At 45.9% G+C, this 22,499-nt stretch overlaps 1 protein-coding gene across 1 annotated transcript in view; it reads left to right on the top strand.

The window, feature by feature from the left end:
- The window catches only part of PPP2R1B (protein phosphatase 2 scaffold subunit Abeta), a 132,720-nt gene that overhangs the window by 86,694 nt on the left and 23,527 nt on the right, over nt 1–22,499 (top strand). The window contains exon 12 of the mRNA XM_069225003.1: nt 308–462. Within this exon, the coding sequence (XP_069081104.1) occupies nt 308–462 (155 nt within the window). The remainder of the gene's footprint in view (nt 1–307; nt 463–22,499) is intronic.

Below are 22,499 nucleotides of genomic sequence, written 5' to 3'. Positions count from 1 at the left end.
CAGACTGCCCCCACCATCACCACTACCTTACTTCTGAATTTCCGTGCTTTGACTTGTTTCTGTGCACTGTGAAAAAGCATAAGACTCAACAGAAGAATACTGGTTATGCATGTGTGGAATGATGTGAAGGTTTTTTGCCTTATCTTTGTGCGGCTGGGCTATTTTGTGTTTACTACTGTATTGAGACTCTTGCTTCCAGCATAAGGTAAAAATGTATGGATAGTTTTACTTGGCAAGGCCTAAGCTGGTTTAAAACACACGCTTTCAGTATGTCATACTAATTAGGTCTCCAAATTGCATTTTTCAGTGTACGCAATACGCGAAGCAGCCACCAACAACCTCATGAAGCTGGTGGAGAAGTTTGGCGCAGAGTGGGCTCAGAACACCATTGTTCCGAAGGTGCTAGCCATGGCCAACGATCCAAACTACCTCCACAGGATGACCACGTTATTCTGTGTTAATGTATGTATCGAGTCAAGTTATGGAACCTAGATTGAAGGAGACCACTACTGCAACAAGGCTTGCTTTTATTGTCTCTGTATTGTCAAACTTTATTTTTTTTTTTAAATTGAAGGGCTATTTATACATTTTGTACCTAGAATACACTAGGTTCCCATGAAGTGTCCTACTTTATTGTGCCTTTTAAATGGTGTGTGGCATGTCTGGGTAATATCTCATTTTCACCCTTATTTCAAATATTTTGCGTGCAGGCCTTGTAGTTATGGCTATATAACTTGGGTTTTATGGATTTTGGGTGAATGTTGGAGGGGGAATGGAACTCCTTTTACTTAAGAGGTTAAAGAGTGGGGGAGGGACAGGGTCTGCGTATCCTCTAGCCTGACTGCAAGCACTGTTGTGGGGATGAAGAATGTGAGGCCTGAAACCCATTATTGGGCAGTGTCTAAGCCTTGACCCACGGGCAGTGCGTGTGTGAGTGGGGGGCAGGGGTATTGAGACTAGTGTTAAGAGCTTGGAATCTAGTATACTGTGTGAAGCCTCTAACCTGGTGCCCCTGCTCCAAATTTTGATGCTGTACTGTGGTATCACGATTGCTTATTAGTAAGATTGCAATCATACATTTAACTATCTCACTTCTCGTTGCCAATGCCCATTTTCTGCTTATGTAGGACAGTACTGCAAGGCATGAATAAGCACCACGCATATTCAGTTATAGTAACAGGCCATCACACTGATATGCCTCTATTTATTTATTTAAACCAGTGCTTTCTATGCACTTTGCTATGGGCCTCTTCATTGTCATGTTATCTTTCGTTTTATCATTTTTCTGAATTTCTCTGTTGATCTTTGCCACTTGATTGGTGCATCATTTTATCATTGTCTGCTTAGACAATGACACTTTGAGAACACATCTTTAGTTGAGCTCCGAGATGACTCCATGACATTCCAATAACACAAGCTTTATTCGATCAATAGATCATCAAAGCAATACACAATACATAATAAAATCAGAGTATAAATACAGTTCCAATTTAAACCCGTATTAACAATAAAAGAGCAACCCCCCCGCTACTCATCTCGTCCAGTCATGATTAAGACACATTACTGATAAAAGAATTCCGTATACGCCATGCCGCCAGCAAATACTTACTAACCGCATATATTAAAACTTTAGAACAATGACTTTTTAAGATTCTCAGAGCAAAGGCACATTTCCTTATTCCCATTTCCCAGCAGATGTTACGAATCCACTTGGACCTAGGAGAAGAGTATGCTGAACATAAAAACATAAAATGTTCAACTGTTTCAGAAGTTGTACCACAAACAGGGCAGATATCAGTTACTGTTTTTACACCCCATCTACACATCAAAGTCTTCAGCGGCAAGGTCCCAAAGCGAAATCTAGCATATAAGCTTTTGCCTAGAATATCAGGTATGATGTCTAGATATAATTCAAACTACGGGTACCATTTGATGTCAATAAAAAGATTTGTTAGGCTACCATGAGATCTACAGCTGATATAGTTGTTCCATATGTAGGCCCAGTATGTACGCTTCAACACTTTGGTGTGGGGTTTCTCCCAAAAGTCTCCTAGGCCCAAGTAACTGAACCAACTGGATACATGTTTGACCCAGGGGATAGAGGCTGAATTGGAACACTTTAGCAGATCTAAAAGTGAGGTCTTATAAACATCCAGTTCTGGGACAGTCCATAGCCTTACCCAATATAAAAGTGGTCTTAAAGTAATTAGGTCGGCTATCCTTCTCAGGCCATGGAATCAACGGAGTGCTAGAAGGGCAAGCACATAGAGACCTCGCAAAATTGTTCTCTCCAATTGTTAGCCTGTTACTATCGGAGAAGCCCCAAACCTCTGCACCATAGACAGCAGCTCCCTGTGCCCTAGCAACATAGAGCTTAATTGCTGGGGAGACAGTTTTTGCTGTCGTACCCCTATAAAAGCACAGGACAGATGCAGCACTGTGCTGCAGGAGACCAGCACTCTTGTTAACCTGTTGTGCCCAGTGCAAATTGTCAGTTAGCCTAACACCCAAATAGTCAATAAAGCTGACCTTGTCCAGTAGATCGCCATCTAAACGAATAGTGCATTTTTTCCGCACTCCAGAGCGAAATGCCATTAGCTTAGTTTTTTTTGTGATTCAACTCCAGACCATATTCCTGACAGAATATTTTAAATCTGTCTATAAGAGCTTGGAAGCCTATTGGGGATTTGGAAATAAGGAGAGAGTCATCTGCAAAAAGAAGAATTGGGATTTTCTGAGCGCACAGGGTGGAGCATCGTTTTGGCATGCTATCAAAACTTGTACCACCTCATTGATAAAAAATGACATTGTTTCAGCCCCTTTTCCCTTTCACAGACAGCTGAAATCTACACCTTTAGGCCAGTTGAGGTGATCAGGACTACACCCCAATGAATGCCCTGGGTCACAAAATAAACCCAAAACAGGAACATCATGCCCATGATAACCAGGTATACAAAAAAGTAATGGATAGGATGCTTGAATTAATCTCCCCCCCCCCCCCCCCCCCACTGGTAATTAATTGGGGGGGGGCTGCATCCCAGTCCATCCTTAGTTTTTCACACAAGATCCTACTGTTTCGACCCAGCGGTATTTAATTGAGTCTTAAACCCTGTTCCAATAGGAGCAGTCCATCCTGAACAAACAAGGAAACTCCTTCCCGAACCAGAACACAAGTAAACCAAGACCGCTTTCACTCAGATTGGGGAACCTCCGTCACATGTAGCTTGTTTTCAGTGGTGCAGTGAATACAGGACCCACATCTGGGTATACCTGTCACATTGAAGTATACAAAAAAGTGATGGGTGGAATGCTTGAATTAATCTTGGCCATTGGTAATTACTTGTGTAGGAAGTTGGCTCTGTATGTACTATTTCAAAGTAAGGAATAGTATGCACAGAGTCCAAGGGTTCCCCTTAGAGGTAAGATAGTGGCAAAAAGAGATAATTCTAATGCTCTATTTTGTGGTAGTGTGGTCAAGCAGTAGGCTTATCAGAGGAGTTGTGTTAAGCATTTGTACACACACAGGCAATAAATGAGGAACACACACTCCGAGACAATTCCAGGCCAATAGGTTTTTGTATAGAAAAATATATTTTCTTAGTTTATTTTAAGAACCACAGGTTCAAGATTTACAAGTAATACTTCAAATGAAAGGTATTTCATGTAGGAACTTTAGGAACTTTGAATTAGCAAAATAGCATATACAGTTTTCACATAAATGACATATAGCTATTTTAAAACTAGGCAGTGCAATTTTCAACAGTTCCTGGGGGAGGTAAGTGTTAGTTTTTGCAGGTAAGTAAACCACCTACGGGGTTCAAGTTTGGGTCCAAGGTAGCCCACCGTTGGGGGTTCAGGGCAAGCCCAAAGTTACCACACCAGCAGCTCAGGGCCGGTCAGGTGCAGAGGTCAAAGTGGTGCCCCAAAACGCATAGGCTTCAATGGAGAAGGGGGTGCCCCAGTTCCAGTCTGCCAGGTAAGTACCCGCATCTTCGGAGGGCAGACCAGGGGGGTTTTGTAGGGCACCAGGGGGGACACGTCCACACAAAGTACACCCTCAGCGGCACGGGGCGCCCGGGTGCAGTGTGCAAACAAGCGTCGGGTTTGCAATAGAAATCAATAGGAGACCAAGGGGTCTCTTCAGTGATGCAGGCAAGGGGGGGGGAGCTCCTCAGTGTAGCCACCACCTGGGCAAGGGAGAGGGCCACCTGGGGGTCGCTCCTGCACTGGAGGTCGGACCCTTCAGGTCCTGGGGGCTGCGGGTGCAGCGTCTTTACCAGGCATCGGGTTCTTAGAAGCAGGCAGTCGCGGTCAGGGGGAGCCTCGTGATTCCCTCTGCAGGCGTCGCTGTGGGAGCTCAGGGCGGTCAACTCTGGCTACTCACGGTCTCGTAGTCACCGGGGAGTCCTCCCTGTGGTGTTTGTTCTCCAAGTCGAGCCTGGGGCGTCGGGTGCAGAGTGCAAAGTCTCACGCTTCCGGCAGGAAACGTGTGTTGTTTCAAAGTTGCTTCTTTGTTGCAAAGTTGCAGTCTTTGGGGAACAGAGCCGCTGTTCTCTGGAGTTCTTGGTCCTTCTAGATGCAGGGTAGTCTTCTGAGACTTCAGAGGTTGCTGGACCCTGGGAACGCGTCGCTGGAGCAGTGTCTTTAGAAGGGGGGAGACAGGCCGGTAGAGCTGGGGCCAAAGCAGTTGGTGTCTCAGTCTTCTCTGCAGGTTTTTCAGTTCAGCAGTCCTCTTCTTCTTAGGTTGCAGGAAACTAGTTTCCTAGGTTTTCGGGAGCCCCTAAATACTGAATTTAGGGGGGGTGTTTAGGTCTGGGGGGTTAGTAGCCAATGGCTACTAGCCCTGAGGGTGGCTACACCCTCTTTGTGCCTCCTCCCTGAGGGGAGGGGGGGCACATTCCTATCCCTATTGGGGGAATCCTCCATCTGCAAGATGGAGGATTTCTAAAAGTCAGTCACCTCAGCTCAGGACACCTTAGGGGCTGTCCTGACTGGCCAGTGACTCCTTGTTTTTCTCATTATCTCCTCCGGCATTGCCGCCAAAAGTGGGGCCGTGGCCGGAGGGGGTGGGCAACTCCACTAGCTGGAGTGCCCTGGGGTGCTGTAACAAAGGGGGTGAGCCTTTGAGGCTCACCGCCAGGTGTTACAGTTCCTGCAAGGTGGAGGTGATGAGCATCTCCACCCAGTACAGGCTTTGTTACTAGCCACAAAGTGACCAATGCACTCTCCCCATGTGGCCAGCAACATGTCTGGTGGGTGGCAGGCTGCTAGAACTAGTCCGCCTACACGGATAGTCGGTTAAGGTTTCAGGGGGCACCTCCAAGGTGCCCTCTGGGGTGTATGTTAGAATAAAATGTACACTGGCATTTATTGTGCTGAGAAGTTTGATACCAAACTTCACAGTTTTCAGTGTAGCCATTATGGTGCTGTGGAGTTCGTGCATGACATAAACTCTTATGGCTACCCTGCACTTATAATGTCTAAGGTTTTGCTTAGACACTGTAGGGGCATAGTGCTCATGCACTTATGCCCTCACCTATGGTATAGTGCACCCTGCCTTAGGGCTGCAAGGCCTTCTAGAGGGGTGACTTATCTATACCTGTAGGCAGTGTGAGGTTGGCATGGCACCCTGAGGGGAGTGCCATGTCGACTTAGTCGTTTTATCCCCACTAGCACACACAAGCTGGCGAGCAGTGTGTCTGTGCTGAGTGAGGGGTCCCCAGGGTGGCATAAGACATGCTGCAGCCCTTAGAGACCTTCCCTGGCATCAGGGCCCTTGGTACCAGTTACAAGGGACTTACCAGGGTGTGCCAATTGTGGAAACAAAAGTACAGGTTAGGGAAAGCACGCTGGGGCCTGGTTAGCAGGCCTCAGCACACTTTCAAATCATAACTTGGCATCAGCAAAGGCAAAAAGTCAGGGGGGTAACCATGCCAAGGAGGCATTTCCTTACAACTTGAGACTGCATCCCAGTCGTTTTGTGCACCATGCCACCTCAGTTTGCATCCAGCCATATGCAAATTATGCCCTTGCTCACTGTACCACTGGAACCAAGCTACACCGACTGAAGAGCTCTAATCTGGTTGAAATCCGTCTTGGTTGCTTGTGTTCTGGTTCAGAAGAGGACCTGCCCTAATATGTTAGATTGGACTGATCCTATTGGATCAGTGTCAAGTCTGATTTGCATATGGGTAGGTCCAAACTGAAGTGGCATAGTGGGCATAAGAACAATGGATTTGGAATGCTACCCTAAGCAATTGCCAGGGACGAAACCTATTGCAAGCATTTCCTATTAGGGACAAGCATATAAGATTGATCCACCATTGCAGCCCATAATAGTCTGGTCTTTCTCTTGTCCAATTTTTAAGCTATGCTTATGATTGTAATAGTATGTCCGATGGCATGTGTAGCTGCAGATACACATGCTGTGCACTGTTCCTGCCATCTAGTGTTGGGCTCTGAGTGTTACAAGTTGTTTTTCTTCGAAGAAGTCTTTTCGAGTCACGGGACCGAGTGACTCCTCCCTTTCGGCTCCCTTGCGCATGGGCGTCGACTCCATCTTAGATTGTTTTCTTTCCGCCATCGAGTTCCGACGTGTTCCTCTTCGCTCCGTATTTTGAATCGGGAAAGTTAGCTAAGTATCAAATTCGTTGGTATTGTTCTCGTTCGGTACCGGTTTCGTTTTACGGCACCGACATCAAGACCGCTTCAGCGCCCCTTCGGGGCTTCCGCTCTTCAAGGCCTGGTTGGCCCGACCACACCCGTCGTCCAAGACTAATGGACCGGACCCCCTTCCGTTTCTGTCCTAAGTGTCATGCCAAGTATCCTTATACAGACGAGCACCGGGTCTGTAACCTGTGTTTGTTGCCCGAACACAGAGAGGATACTTGTGAAGCTTGCCGAGCGTTTTGATAGAAGAAAACCTTGAGAGATCGACACGCAAGAAGACTACAAATGGCTTCGAAGCCAAAACAAGATCTCGACGTCGAGGAGGAAGAGAGAATTTCCATCCAAGAAAAGGACTCTGATGAATCCGACTGTGAGCGACCCTCGACGGTGCAACAAACTGTGAGTAAACCTGCCCTGTCCCAAACCTAGGGTCACACCAAAAAATTCAAGGCCACAGGGACGCCACCGCCAGCAGGCCATGGCTCAACCCATAGAAAGGAAGGTGACCAAATAACATTGGCACCGAAAAAGGCCAAAGATTTGCTGAAGACTTCCGACTCCGGTCGACATTCCAGCACCGAAAAAATTCAGCATCGAGTTCTCGAGTCAAGCAAGCCTCGAAAAAGCTCCTCAGAACCGAAAAAGACAATTACATTAGGAATTTCGGTACCGAAAAAACCAGCTTTGGAGGCGAAACGCACTTCCTACACTGAGGAGCAAGGGCTTTCTATGCAGCTCAAAGAAAGGCACAGATGTGAGCAAGATCTGGATGTAGAACAACATGACCAAACGCAACAAAGGGTACAGATCCGGAAGGAAACCGGGAGGGTACAAACCATCCCTCCACTCAAATCGAAAAGAAAACTAGCCTTTCAAGAAACTGAAATGCAACCGAAAGCCAAAGTGGTTAGAGACCAATAACCACCACCACAGTTGTCACTAGTGGGTACACCGATGGCGCAGTCTCCCACACATACTGGGATGATGCGGATCCCTGGGATCTATACGACCCACCTATATCGGACAACAGCCCAGAGTGTTATCCAACCAAGCCTTCACCACCAGAGGACAGTACAGCATATACGCAAGTACTAGCCAGGGCAGCTACGTTCCACAACGTAACAATACACTCGGAACCAGTGGAGGATGACTTCCTTTTCAACACTCTGGCATCCACTCACGCATCCTATCAAAGCCTGCCAATGCTATCGGGCATGCTCAAACACGCACAACAGGTCTTCCAAGAGCCTGTAAAGGGGAGAGCTATCACGCCCAGGGTTGAAAAGAAATATAAACCACCCCCGTCAGACTCAATGTTTATAACGCAACAGCTCCCTCCGGACTCAGTGGTTGTAGGGGCTGCAAACTCACAATCAGGGGATGCTCCACCACCTGATAGAGAGTCGAAGGTTCGACGCAGCGGGCAAGAGTGGCATTACAAGCAGCCAATCAATGGCAAATTGCAAATTCGCAAGCCCTACTTGCACGCTACGACAGGGCACACTGGGACGAAATGCAAGACATCATCCAGCATTTGCCCAAGGAACACCAAAAACGTGCCCAACAAGTAGTTGAAGAGGGACAGGCCATATTGAACAATCAAATACGGTCTGCCTTAGACTCTGCAGATACAGCAGCACGGACTGTCAACACAGCTGTAACAATTTGAAGGCATGCATGGCTGCGAAGTTCTGGATTTAAACCAGAAATACAACAGGCGGTACTAAATATGCTGTTTAATCAACATCAGTTGTTTGGGTCGGGGGTGAATACCGCGATCGAGAAAATGAAAAAAGACATGGACACGGCCTAAGTCATGGGCGCGCTCTACTCCTCACAGTACAGAGGCACATTCAGGAAACCAAAGTTTGGGGGGGGGGGGAGGGGAGTTCGACAACAGACATCTGAACCATCCACCTCCCAACCAAAACCCACCTACCAGTCGCAATACCAAAGATGGGGGTTTTGTGGTTCCTACAGGGGACAATTCCCAAGAGGGAAATTCCAGCCCTCCAAACCAAGCCCTAGCAAACAGTGACTTCAATGTCAGACTACCCCAACACTTCTCATCGGGGGGGGGGGGTAACCAAATACTACCACAATTGGACACACATTACCACATACACGTGGGTCCTATCAATTATCCAACATGGTTATTGCATAGAATTCACAACATTCCCTCCAGATGTTCCACCAAAAGCGCACAGATTGTCTCCACAACACTTAGACCTATTACAAGTAGAGGTCCAAGCACTGTTATAAAAACAAGCCCTAGAGCTAGTACCCAATCACCAGAAGGGAACAGGCATTTACTCCCTGTATTTCCTTATTCCAAAAAAGGACAAAACATTAAGGCCTTTCTTAGATCTCAGAACACGGAATCTCTTCATCAAATCAGATCATTTTCACATGGTAACACTTCAGGACGTAGTTCCCTTATTAAAAAAAGGGGAATACATGACAATATTGGATCTCAAGGATGCGTATTTTCACTTACCCATCCATCCGTCTCACAGGAAATACCTCAGGTTTGTAATACAAGGCAAACATTATCAAAAGTGCTACAGTTTGGAATAACAGCCCCCAGAGTATTTACAAAATGCCTAGCCGTAGTAGCAGCTCATATAAGGAGACATCATATGCACGTATTCCCATATTTGGACGATTGGCTAATAAAAGCCAACACTCAGCAACAATGTCAATTTCACACGCAATAAGTCCTAGATACTCTACACAAACTAGGGTTTTCTATAAATTACCAAAAAACACATTTACAACCATCCCAAATACAACAATACTTGGGAGCAACACTCAACACACAGAGCAATTGCCACTCCAAGTCCACAAAGAGTTCAGTCGTTCCAAAATGTAAGATCAAGCATGCAACCAAACCAACAATACACGGTAAGGTTTGTGATGAAACTACTAGGCATGATGTCCTCGTGCATAGCTATTGTCCCAAATGCAGGACTACGCATTAGGCCCTTACAGTAGTGCCTAGCAAAACAATGGACGCAGGCACAGGGCCAACTCCAAGATCTAGTGTTGCTAGACCGCCAAACACTCTTTGCTTCAATGGTGGAACACTGCAAATTTAAACAAAGGGCGGCCTTTTCAAGACCCAGTGCCTCACGTCATTATCACAACAGACTCTTCCATGATTGGGTGAGGAGCACACCAACAATCACAGCATACAAGGTCAATGGGACAATCAACAAACTACTTCACATAAATCACTTGGAACTGCTAGCGGTATTTCTAGCATTAAAAGCGTTTCAGCCACTTCTAGCCCACAAACACATTCTTGTCAAAACAGTCAATATGACAACAATGAATTATCTAAACAAACAGGGGGGGGCACACTAGTCACAGCTGTGTCTCTTAGCACAAAAAAATTGGCATTGGGCAATTCACAACAACATTCGCCTGATAGCACAATACCTACCAGGCATTCAAAATCAGTTGCCCGACAATCTCAGTCGAGATCAACAGCAAACTCACGAATGGGAAATACATCCCCAGATTCTACAAGATCACTTCTACCGCTGGGGGACACCAAACCTAGATCTATTTGCAACAAAAGAAAACGCAAAATGTCTAAACTTTGCGTCCAGGTACCCACACCCTCAGTCCAAGGGCAATGCTCTATGGATCTGCTGGTCAGGGATATTTGCTTACGCTTTCCCCCTCTCCCACTCATTCCTTATCTGGTCAAAAAACTGAGTCAAAACAAACTCAAACTAATACTTGTAGCACCAACGTGGGCTCGCCAACCATGGTACACCACACTGTTGGACCTATCTGTGGTACCCCACATCAAACAACCAAACAGACCAGATCTGTTAACACAACACAAACAGATCAGACACCCGAATCCAGCATCGCTCAACCTAGCAATCTGGCTCCTGAAGTCTTAGAATTTGGATATCTAACCTTTCTAAAGAATGTATGGGGGTCATTAAACAAGCAAGAAAACCCACAACCAGACATTGTTAAGCTAACAAATGGAAAAGATTTGTTTGTTACTGCCAGGCTAATCAGATTACGCCACTAGACTCCTCCACACAAAACATTGTAAGTTACTTACTACACTTACAAAAGTCCAATCTAGCCTTCTTTTCCATTAAAATACATCTCACTGCAATATCTGCTTATCTGCAGATTAAACATTCAATATTGCTTCTTAGAATTCCAGTTATTAAAGCCTTTGTGGAAGGACTAAAAATAATCATACCCCCAAGGACACCACCAGTGCCCTCGTGGAATATTAATATTGTGTTAACACGACTCATGGGCCCACCATTTGAACCCATGCATTCTTGTCAAATACAATTTTTAACATGGAAAGTAGCCTTTCTAATAGCCATCACTTCACTTAGAGTTAGCGAAATACAGGCGTTTACTATTCAAGAACCCTTTACTATTCAAGAACCCTTTATACAAATACATAAACATAAGGTGGTTCTCCGTACAAATCCACAATTCTTACCAAAAGTCATATCACCGTTTTATCTGAATCAAACAGTAGAACTCCCAGTCTTCTTCCCACAGCCAGACACAGTAGCAGAAAGGGCATTACATACGTTAGACATAAAAAGAGCACTAATGTATTACATTGACAGAACAAAACAATTTTGGAAAACAAAACCATTTTTCGTAGCATTCCAAAAACCACATGCAGGTAACCCCATATCCAAACAAGGTATTGCCAGATAGATTTTCAAATGCATACAAACCTTCTACCTAAAAGCTAAGAGTTACCAATTACTCCAAGGGCACACTCCACTAGAAAAAAAGGCGCCACAATGGCGCTTCTTGGTAATAAACCAAAGACAGAAATTTGTAAGGCAGCCACTTGGTCTACGCCTCATACATTTACTCAGCATTACTGTGTAGATGTGTTAGCAGCACAGCCACAGTAGGACAGGCTGTACTAAGAACATTATTTCAGACAACTTCAACTCCTACAGGCTAACCACCGCTTTTGCGGAGATTACTGCTTTGTAGTCTATGCACAGCATGTGTATCTGTAGCTACACATGCCATTGAACGGAAAATATCACTTACCCAGTGTACATCTGTTCGTGGCATGGTGCGCTGCAGATTCACATGCGCCCTCCCACCACCCCAGGAGCCTGTAGCCGTTTTAGTTGCATTGAAATTGTATATATGTAAAAATGTTGACTTTAATACTCTATGTACATACACATTTACTCCATTGCATGGGCACCTCTAGTATCCTTACTTTAACAACTCCTACCTCACCCTGTGCGGGGAAAACAATCTAAGATGGAGTCTACGCCCATGCGCAATGAAGCCGAAAGGGAGGAGTCGCTCGGTCCCGTGACTCAAAGACTTCTTCGAAGAAAAACAACTTGTAACACTGCGAGCCCAACACTAGATGGCAGGAACAGTGCACAGCATGTGAATCTGCAGCACAACATGCCACGAACAGATGTACACTGGGTAAGTGACATTTTGCTTATATAGCACTTACTACCCCTGGCAAAGTGTCGGCGTTTTTCGGCTAGTAGCACACTACTCCGGAACCCAAGAGGAATTAGTGGTGGGTTAGTATAGGGAAATACGAGTACAGTTTTAATATTATGAGTTAATTTGAGCGGAGGATATGTGAGTTTGTTAGTGGGGTTGACTAGAGTAATGGAGGAGGGAAGAATCCAGAAGTGTTAATTGGGGGTTTATAGAAATAGGATGAGGCTTGGGTGAGTAAAGGAGAGATGGAGGAGGGAAGAGTCTGTGGAAAGGACTAGGGAGATCATAGCAGCAGGAATTGTTTTGGATGAATCAAAGGTGAGATAAATGAGGTAGAATTTAGAAGGATTGTTTGAGACATCATGGTAGTAAACAGGTTTGGGGTGAGCTAGATGTGGAAGAGGAGCGAAGAGCTTAGGCAGGGTTATTTTGGAGACAAAAGTAGTAGAATGGGTTTGGGATGAGTCAGAGTGGGGATGGAGGATAGATTAATAGACGTGACATAGGGTGATGGGTAGACAAAGTAAAGCTTACATGAGTACGTTTTTATATTTTCATTTATAAATGTATTTATATATACATTTTTAAATCCTTTCTATTCATTTTTTTTAATTTATGTATTCATAATTTTGTACTTTAACTTTATAATTTGAATTTTATTTATAGATGTTTATTTTTATTTAAAATTTCTCTAGTACAATAAGATTAGAGTAATATGTAAATACATAGTAAGGGAATATATGTTCAAGGAATAAAATAATGGCTATAATATGAGAAGAAAAGTAGTATTGTATAAACAGACTTACGATTTGTAATATTTGAAGGTAATAAGTGTACTTTTCTAAAATTTATCTTTCCTCAATTTTTAATAGCGAAATGCTTATGTAATAAAACATTTGATCAGTGTGCCATAAAAACGAGAGCAGGGATTCATAAGTATATAATAGAGCAATTTATCTAGAAGCTATGCAATGACCTTATGAACATGTTAAGCATAGAATAACATACACATGTATATATACACACACACACATACATACAGGTATATATTTGAGTAAATATACATTTGTTAAACCGGTTTAAAGAGCATGTGTATAATTTATTGTTATGACATAGTGAGACATATTTCTTAAAGAACTATTCATATCTAGAATATACACATCAGATTAAAAATATTTATCAGCACAGGCATATGTAGTCCATTGCTGTTTTGAATATAGTGGTTATGAAGGAAAGAGCCATCTCTTGAGTAGTCTTCTGAAGATAAGATAGTTATCAGTGGAGCTTATATTTGGGGGTAATGAATTCCATAGTTTGGCTGCTTGAACAAGGAAGGATGTACCACTAATAGTCTTGTATGGTGGTGTTCTAACGTGGGGGGGGGGGCGGGGGGCAATCTTGAGCGCAGGTTTCTTTGAATGTATGTGGTTATTTTATTTCTGATAAAAAGCGGTCATGTTCCATGTATAGTATTGTCGGTGAATCAAAGTGGCTTGAAGGTGGATCTTCTGGCAACGGGTAACCAGTGTAGTGCTCTCAAGACAGGTGAGATGTGGGCTTGTGACTTTACATGTAATAGCCTGTGTAAGGAAATGGCTCCCTGTTGCAGTTACCCCCCACTTTTTGCCAGATACTGATGCTGACTTGACTGAGAAGTGTGCTGGGACCCTGCTAACCAGGCCCCAGCACCAGTGTTCTTTCACCTAAAATGTACCATTGTCTCCACAATTGGCACAACCCTGGCACCCAGGTAAGTCCCTTGTAACTGGTACCAAGGGCCCTGATGCCAGGGAAGGTCTCGAAGGGCTGCAGCATGTCTTAGGCCACCCTAGGGACCCCTCACGCAGCACAGACACACTGCTTGCCAGCTTGTGTGTGCTGGTGGGGAGAAAATGACTAAGTCGACATCGCACACCCTTTAGGGTTCCATGCCAACCTCACACTGCCTGTGGCATAGGTAAGTCACCCCTCTAGCAGGCCTTACAGCCCTAAGGCAGGGTGCACTATACCACAGGTGAGGGCATAGGTGCATGAGCACTATGCCCCTACAGTGTCTAAGCCAAACCTTAGACATTGTAAGTGCAGGGTAGCCATAAGAGTATATGGTCTGGGAGTCTGTCAAAAACGAACGCCACAGCTCCATAATGGCTACACTGAATACTGGGAAGTTTGGTATCAAACTTCTCAGAATAATAAACCCACACTGATGCCAGTGTTGGATTTATTAAAAAATGCACACAGAGGGCATCTTAGAGATGCCCCCTGTATTTTACCCAATTGTTCAGTGCAGGACTGACTGGTCTGTGCCAGCCTGCTGCTGAGAGACTAGTTTCTGACCCCATGTGGTGAGGGCCTTTGTGCTCTCTGAGGACAGAAACAAAAGCCTGCTCTGGGTGGAGGTGCTTCACACCTCCCCCTGCAGGAACTGTAACACCTAGCAGTGAGCCTCAAAGGCTCAGGCTTCGTGTTAAAATGCCCCAGGGCACTCCAGCTAGTGGAGATGCCCGCCCCCTGGACACAGCCCCCACTTTTGGCGGCAAGTCCAGGAGAGATAATGAGAAAAACAAGGAGGAGTCACTGCCCAGTCAGGACAGCCCCTAAGGTGCCCTGAGCCGAGGTGACTCTGACTTTTAGAAATCCTCCATCTTGCAGATGGAGGATTCCCCCAATAGGGATAGGAATGTGCCCCCCTCCCCTCAGGGAGGAGACACAAAGAGGGTGTAGCCACCCTCAAGGACAGTAGCCATTGGCTACTGCCCTCCCAGACCTAAACACACCCCTAAATTTAGGGGCTCCCCAGAACCTAGGAACTCAGATTCCTGCAACCTAAGAAGAAGAGGAGTGCTGAGCTGAAAAACCCTGCAGAGAAGACGGAGACACCAACTGCTTTGGCCCCAGCTCATCCGGCCTGTCTCCCCACTTCGAAAGACAGTACCCAGCGACACTTTCCCCAGGGACCAGCGACCTCTGAAGCCTCAGAGGACTGCCCGGCATCTAGAAGGACCACGAACTCCAGAGGACAGCGGCTCTGTTCACCAAAGACTGCAACTTTGAAACAAAGAAGCAACTTTGCAACAACTTGCGTTTCCCGCCGGAAGCGTGAGACTTGACACTCTGCACCCGACGCCCCCGGCTCGACTTGTGGAGAACTTCAGGGAGGACTCCCCGGCGACTGCGAGACCGTGAGTAGCCAGAGTTGCCCCCCCCCCCCCCGAGCCCCCACAAGGACGCCTGCAGAGGGAATCCCGAGGCTCCCGCTGACCGCGACTGCCTGCTTCTAAGATCTGACGCCTGGTAAAGACTCTGCACCCGCAGCCCCCAGGGCCTGAAGGATCCGACCTCCAGTGCAGGAGCGACCCCCAGGTGGCCCTCTCCCTTGCCCAGGTGGTGGCTACCCCGAGGAACCACCCCCTCCTCCCCCCCCCCCCCCCCCCCCCCCCCCCCCCACCTTGTCTGCCTGCATCACTGAAGAGACCCCTTGGTCTCCCATTGAAACCTATTGAAAACCCGACGCTTGTTTGCACACTGCACCCGGCCGCCCCCGTGCCGCTGAAGGTGTACTTTCTGTGTGGACTTGTCCCCCCGGTGCCCTACAAAACCCCCCTGGTCTGCCCTCCGAAGACGCGGGTACTTACCTGCTGACAGACTGGAACCGGGGCACCCCCTTCTCCATTGAAGCCTATGTGTTTTGGGCACCACTTCGACCTCTGCACCTGACCGGCCCTGAGCTGCTGGTGTGGTAACTTTGGGGTTGCTCTGAACCCCCAACGGTGGGCTACCTTGGGCCCAATCTTGAACCTGCAAAAACTAACATACTTACCTCCCCCAGGAACTGTTGAAAATTGCACTAAGTGTCTAGTTTTAAAATAGCCATGTCATTTATGTGAAAACTGTATATGCTATTTTTCTAATTCAAAGTACCTACATGAAATAACTTTCATTTAAATCTTGAACCTGTGGTTCTTAAAATAAACTAAGAAAATATATGTTCGATGGCATCTGTCGCTGTAGATACACATGGTATGCATGAGCTCGCCATCTGGTGTTGGGTCGGAGTGTTACAAGTTGTTTTTCTTCGAAGAAGTGTTTTCGAGTCACGGGACCGAGTGACTCCACCTTCTGTGCTCATTGCGCATGGGCGTCGACTCCATCTTCGATTGTTTTCTTTCCGCCATCGGGTTCGGACGTGTTCATGTCGCTCCGAGTTTCGGAACGGAAAGATAGCTGAAGACGGAAGATTTTCGACGGTATCGTTGCGATCCGGTTAGAGATAGACACATACGACGACGCGTTGAACATCGAAGCGCTTCGGTGCCCTTCGGGGTAGATTTCGGCACCCCGTCGGGGCCTAGTCGGCCCGACCGCGTGGAGGACAACGCCGATGGATCGGACCCCGTTTCGATTCTGCCCCGAATGCCACAACAAATATCCTTATACGGACCTGCACTCGGTCTGTAATCTGTGCCTGTCACCCGAGCACAGTGAAGAATCCTGCGAGGCCTGTCGGGCGTTCCGGTCCCGAAAAACTCTGCGCGACCGTCGAGCGAGAAGACTGCAGATGGCGTCCACGCCGAAAGAGCGTCGACAGTTCGAGACAGAAGAAGAACAGGAGGAATCCTTTTCCATCCAGGATTCAGACTCCGACGAGCTACACTCTACAAGAACTGTGAGTAAGACGTCGAGATCAAACCTTAAAAAAGGAAAGAAGGCCCAGGGGACGCCACTGCCAACCGGCCATGGCTCCACCCAAATTCTCGGTGACCAACAATCGGCACCGAAAAAGGCCCATTCAGTGTCGAGATCGTCCGACTTCGGTCGAGACACCGGCACGCAGCCTCCTCGGGACCGAGAGAGTGCTAAACAGAAGCATCGACACCGAGAGTTCGGTGTCGACACCGATCGACGCCGAGACAGTGGCGCCGAAGACCATAGAGGCCAAGAATTTTCGGCACAGAAAAAGAGGAAGGTTACCTCGGAGCCGAAAAAACAATCGACAGGGCTTTCGGAGCCGAAAAAAGCGACATCAGACCCTGTTTCTGGCTCCTATACCGAAGAGCATTCTATGTCTTCTCAACTGAAGAAACATAGATTTGAACAAGAACTGCAATCCACTGACGTGGATCACACGCAAAAGCGTATCTTTATTCAGCAGGGGACTGGGAAGATCAGTACCCTTCCACCTGTCAAACGAAAGAGAACGCTTCAGTTTACTCCTCAGCAAGACACAACACAAAAGGTAACACCTCCTCCCTCGCCTCCACCTGTAACTCCGGCTTCGCCAACTTACACCCCGTCACATTCGCCAGCTCACACCGCCATGAGCCACGACGACCAAGATCAGGATGCGTGGGACTTGTACGACGCACCAGTGTCTGATAACAGCCCAGACACATACCCAACTAGGCCATCACCACCGGAAGACAGCACAGCCTACTCACAAGTGGTGGCTAGAGCAGCTCTATTCCATAATGTGGAACTACACTCGGAACAAGTAGAGGATGATTTTTTATTTAACACCCTCTCCTCAACCCACAGCTCCTACCAAAGCCTGCCGATGCTCCCAGGCATGCTACGCCATGCAAAAGACATTTTCAAGGAGCCAGTTAAAAGTAGGGCAGTGACGCCTAGGGTGGACAAAAAGTATAAGGCGCCTCCTACGGACCCTGTCTTCATCACCTCTCAGCTGCCACCAGACTCTGTGGTGGTAGGGGCTGCCAGAAAACGGGCAAACTCACACACTTCTGGGGATGCACCTCCCCCAGATAAAGAAAGTAGGAAGTTCGATGCAGCCGGGAAGAGGGTTGCTGTCCAAGCAGCAAACCAGTGGCGCATCGCAAATTCACAAGCGCTGCTAGCGCGATACGACAGAGCCCACTGGGATGAGATGCAGCATCTCATTGAACATCTCCCAAAAGATCTGCAAAAAAGAGCAAAACAGGTTGTTGAGGAGGGTCAAAACATTTCCAACAATCAAATACGCTCCTCCATGGATGCAGCAGACACGGCCGCAAGAACCATTAATACGTCGGTTACCATCCGTAGGCACGCATGGCTCAGAACGTCTGGATTCAAGCCAGAAATTCAGCAGGCAGTGCTTAACATGCCAGTAAACGAGAAACTTCTGTTCGGTCCGGAGGTCGACACAGCTATAGAAAAGCTCAAGAAGGACACTGACACTGCCAAGGCCATGGGCGCACTCTACTCCCCGCAGAGCAGAGGATCTTATAACACCTTCCGCAAAACACCTTTTAGAGGAGGGTTTCGGGGTCAGGCCACACAAGCTAGCACCTCACAGTCCGCACCGCCCACCTACCAGGGACAGTACAGGGGAGGTTTTCGGGGCCAGTATAGAGGGGGGCAATTTCCTAGGAATAGAGGAAGATTTCAAAGCCCCAAAAACACTACCAACAAGCAGTGACTCACACGTCACTCACCCCTCCCACACAACACCAGTGGGGGGGAGGATACATCAATATTACGAAGCATGGGACAAAATAACTACAGATACATGGGTCCTAGCAATTATCCAACATGGTTATTGCATAGAATTCATGCAATTCCCTCCAGACATACCACCAAAATCACAAAATTTATCAAAATACCATTCACAACTTCTAGAGATAGAAGTTCAAGCACTACTGCAAAAAAATGCAATAGAATTAGTACCAAGCACACAAATAAACACAGGAGTTTATTCACTGTACTTCTTGATACCAAAAAAGGACGAAACACTGAGACCAATTCTAGACCTCAGGGTAGTAAACACATTCATCAAATCAGACCACTTTCACATGGTCACACTACAAGAAGTGTTACCATTGCTCAGAAAACACGACTACATGACAACCCTAGACCTCAAGGACGCATATTTCCATATACCAATCCATCAATCACACAGGAAATATCTAAGGTTTGTATTCAAAGGAATACATTACCAATTCAAAGTATTGCCTTTTGGTTTAACAACCGCTCCAAGAGTATTCACAAAGTGCCTAGCAGTAGTCGCTGCACACATCAGAAGGCAGCAAATACATGTGTTCCCGTATCTAGACGACTGGCTAATCAAAACCAGTTCGCTCACACAATGCTCAAACCACACAAATCAAGTCATACAAACCCTCTACAATTTAGGGTTCACCGTCAACTTTGCAAAATCAAACATTCTGCCAAGCAAAGTACAGCAATATCTAGGAGCCATAATAGACACAACAAAAGGAGTAGCAACGCCAACTCCACAAAGGATCCACAATTTCAACAGGGTCATTCAACACATGTCTCCAAACCAAACAATACAAGCAAGAACAATACTACAGCTCCTAGGCATGATGTCCTCATGCATAGCCATTGTCCCAAACGCAAGACTGCACATGAGGCCCTTACAACAGTGCCTAGCCTCACAGTGGTCTCAAGCACAGGGTCACCTTCTAGATCTGGTGTTGCTAGACCGCCAAACTTACCTATCGCTTCTATGGTGGAACAGTATAAATTTAAACATAGGGCGGCCTTTCCAAGACCCAGTGCCACAGTACGTAATAACAACAGATGCTTCCATGACAGGGTGGGGAGCACATCTCAATCAACACAACATAAGAGGACAATGGAACATACATCAAACAAAACTGCATATAAATCATCTAGAATTATTAGCAGTTTTTCAAGCACTAAAAGCTTTCCAACCAATCATAACCCACAAATACATCCTTGTCAAAACAGACAACATGACAACGATGTATTATCTAAACAAACAAGGAGGAACACATTCAACGCAGTTAAGCTTGTTAGCTCAAAAAATATGGAAGTGGGCTATCCACCATCAAATTGGTCTAATAGCACAGTTTATTCCGGGGATCCAGAATCAGCTGGCAGACAATCTCTCTCGAGATCACCAGCAAGTTCACGAATGGGAAATCCACCCACAAATTCTGAACACCTACTTCACACTCTGGGGAACACCACAAATAGACTTATTTGCAACAAAAGAGAACGCAAAATGCCAAAACTTCGCGTCCAGATACCCACACAAGCAATCCCAAGGCAATGCCCTATGGATGAACTGGTCAGGAATATTTGCTTACGCTTTTCCTCCTCTCCCTCTCCTTCCTTACCTAGTAAACAAATTGAGTCAAAACAAACTCAAACTCATTTTAATAGCACCAACGTGGGCAAGACAACCCTGGTACACAACACTGCTAGATCTGTCTGTAGTACCACACATCAAACTGCCCAACAAACCAGATCTGTTAACGCAACACAACCAACAGATCAGACACCCGGACCCAGCATCGCTGAATCTAGCAATCTGGCTCCTGAAATCCTAGAATTCGGACACTTACAACTTAGCCAAGAGTGTATGGAAGTCATAAAGCAGGCCAGAAGGCCATCCACTAGACACTGCTACGCAAGTAAGTGGAAAAGATTTGTTTGGTACTGCCATCATAATCAGATACAACCACTAGAGGCAACTCCAAAACATATAGTAAATTACTTGCTCCATTTACAAAAAGCAAAGCTAGCCTTCTCTTCTATTAAAATACACCTTGCAGCAATATCTGCATACCTGCAAACTACATATTCGACTTCCTTGTATAGGATACCAGTTATCAAAGCATTCATAGAAGGGCTTAAAAGAATTATACCACCAAGAACACCACCTGTTCCTTCATGGAACCTAAACGTGGTTCTAACAAGACTCATGGGCCCACCCTTCGAACCCATGCACTCTTGCGGAATACAATTCCTCACCTGGAAAGTTGCCTTTCTCATCGCCATTACATCTCTAAGAAGAGTAAGTGAAATTCAAGCGTTCACAACACAAGAGCCTTTTATACAAATACATAAAAATAAGGTCGTCCTACGACCTAATCCAAAATTTTTACCAAAAGTTATTTCTCCATTCCATCTAAATCAAACGGTAGAATTACCAGTATTCTTCCCACAGCCAGATTCTGTGGCTGAAAGAGCACTACATACATTAGATGTCAAAAGAGCATTAATGTACTACATTGACAGAACGAAGAACATCAGAAAAACTAAACAGCTATTTATTGCATTCCAAAAACCTCATGCAGGTAACCCAATATCAAAACAAGGTATAGCCAGATGGATAGTTAAATGCATCCAAATCTGCTACCTTAAAGCAAAAAGACAACTGCCCATTACTCCCAGGGCACATTCAACAAGGAAAAAAGGTGCTTCAATGGCCTTTTTAGGAAACATCCCAATACAAGAAATATGTAAGGCAGCCACTTGGTCTACGCCTCACACATTCACCAAACACTACTGTATAGATGTGCTATCCGCACAACAAGCTACAGTAGGTCAAGCTGTATTAAGAACTCTATTTCAGACAACTTCTACTCCTACAGGCTAAACCACCGCTTATGGGGAACTAACTGCTTACTAGTCTATGCATACCATGTGTATCTACAGCGACAGATGCCATCGAACTGAAAATGTCACTTACCCAGTGTACATCTGTTCGTGGCATCAGTCGCTGAGATTCACATGGACCCACCCACCTCCCCGGAAGCCTGTAGCAGTTCAGAAGTTACCTTCAATTTTGTACATTTGTATATATATTACTTAATCCTTTAATAGGTACATACTTACATTTTTCATTGCGCGGGCACTATTACTATAGTACAACTCCTACCTCACCCTCTGCGGGGAAAACAATCGAAGATGGAGTCGACGCCCATGCGCAATGAGCACAGAAGGTGGAGTCACTCGGTCCCGTGACTCGAAAACACTTCTTCGAAGAAAAACAACTTGTAACACTCCGACCCAACACCAGATGGCGAGCTCATGCATACCATGTGAATCTCAGCGACTGATGCCACGAACAGATGTACACTGGGTAAGTGACATTTTCATTTTCTATACAAAAACCTATTGGCCTGGAATTGTCCGAGTGTGTGTTCCTCATTTATTGCCTGTGTGTGTACAACAAATGCTTAACACTACTCCTTTGATAAGCCTACTGCTCGACCACACTACCACAAAATAGAGCATTCGAATTCTCTCTTTTTGCCACTATCTTACCTCTAAGGGGAACCATTTGACTCTGTGCATGCTGTTTCTTACTTTGAAATAGTACATACAGAGCCAACTTCCTACAACTACATACTAACCACAATCTTTATTGTGGTGAAGTCCTTCAACCTCAACAGGCTTTGGCTAGCTAAGTCGCTTTCAGAAATGATTTTTAGATATTTGCATCATCAGCTCACTAGTCACCGCTTTGGAGAGGGACTGCTTTACATTCCATGCAGTATTTACTACCATTCTTGCTATGTAGTAAACATTTTAGTTGCAATCCGCAGTGTGTAGTGCTGTAC

The sequence above is a fragment of the Pleurodeles waltl genome, chromosome 3_1 (assembly GCF_031143425.1).
Source record: "Pleurodeles waltl isolate 20211129_DDA chromosome 3_1, aPleWal1.hap1.20221129, whole genome shotgun sequence".
Taxonomy (NCBI): Eukaryota; Metazoa; Chordata; class Amphibia; order Caudata; family Salamandridae; genus Pleurodeles; species Pleurodeles waltl.
Note: the sequence above shows the minus strand (reverse complement) of the source record. Positions and strands in the feature narration are given on the sequence as shown.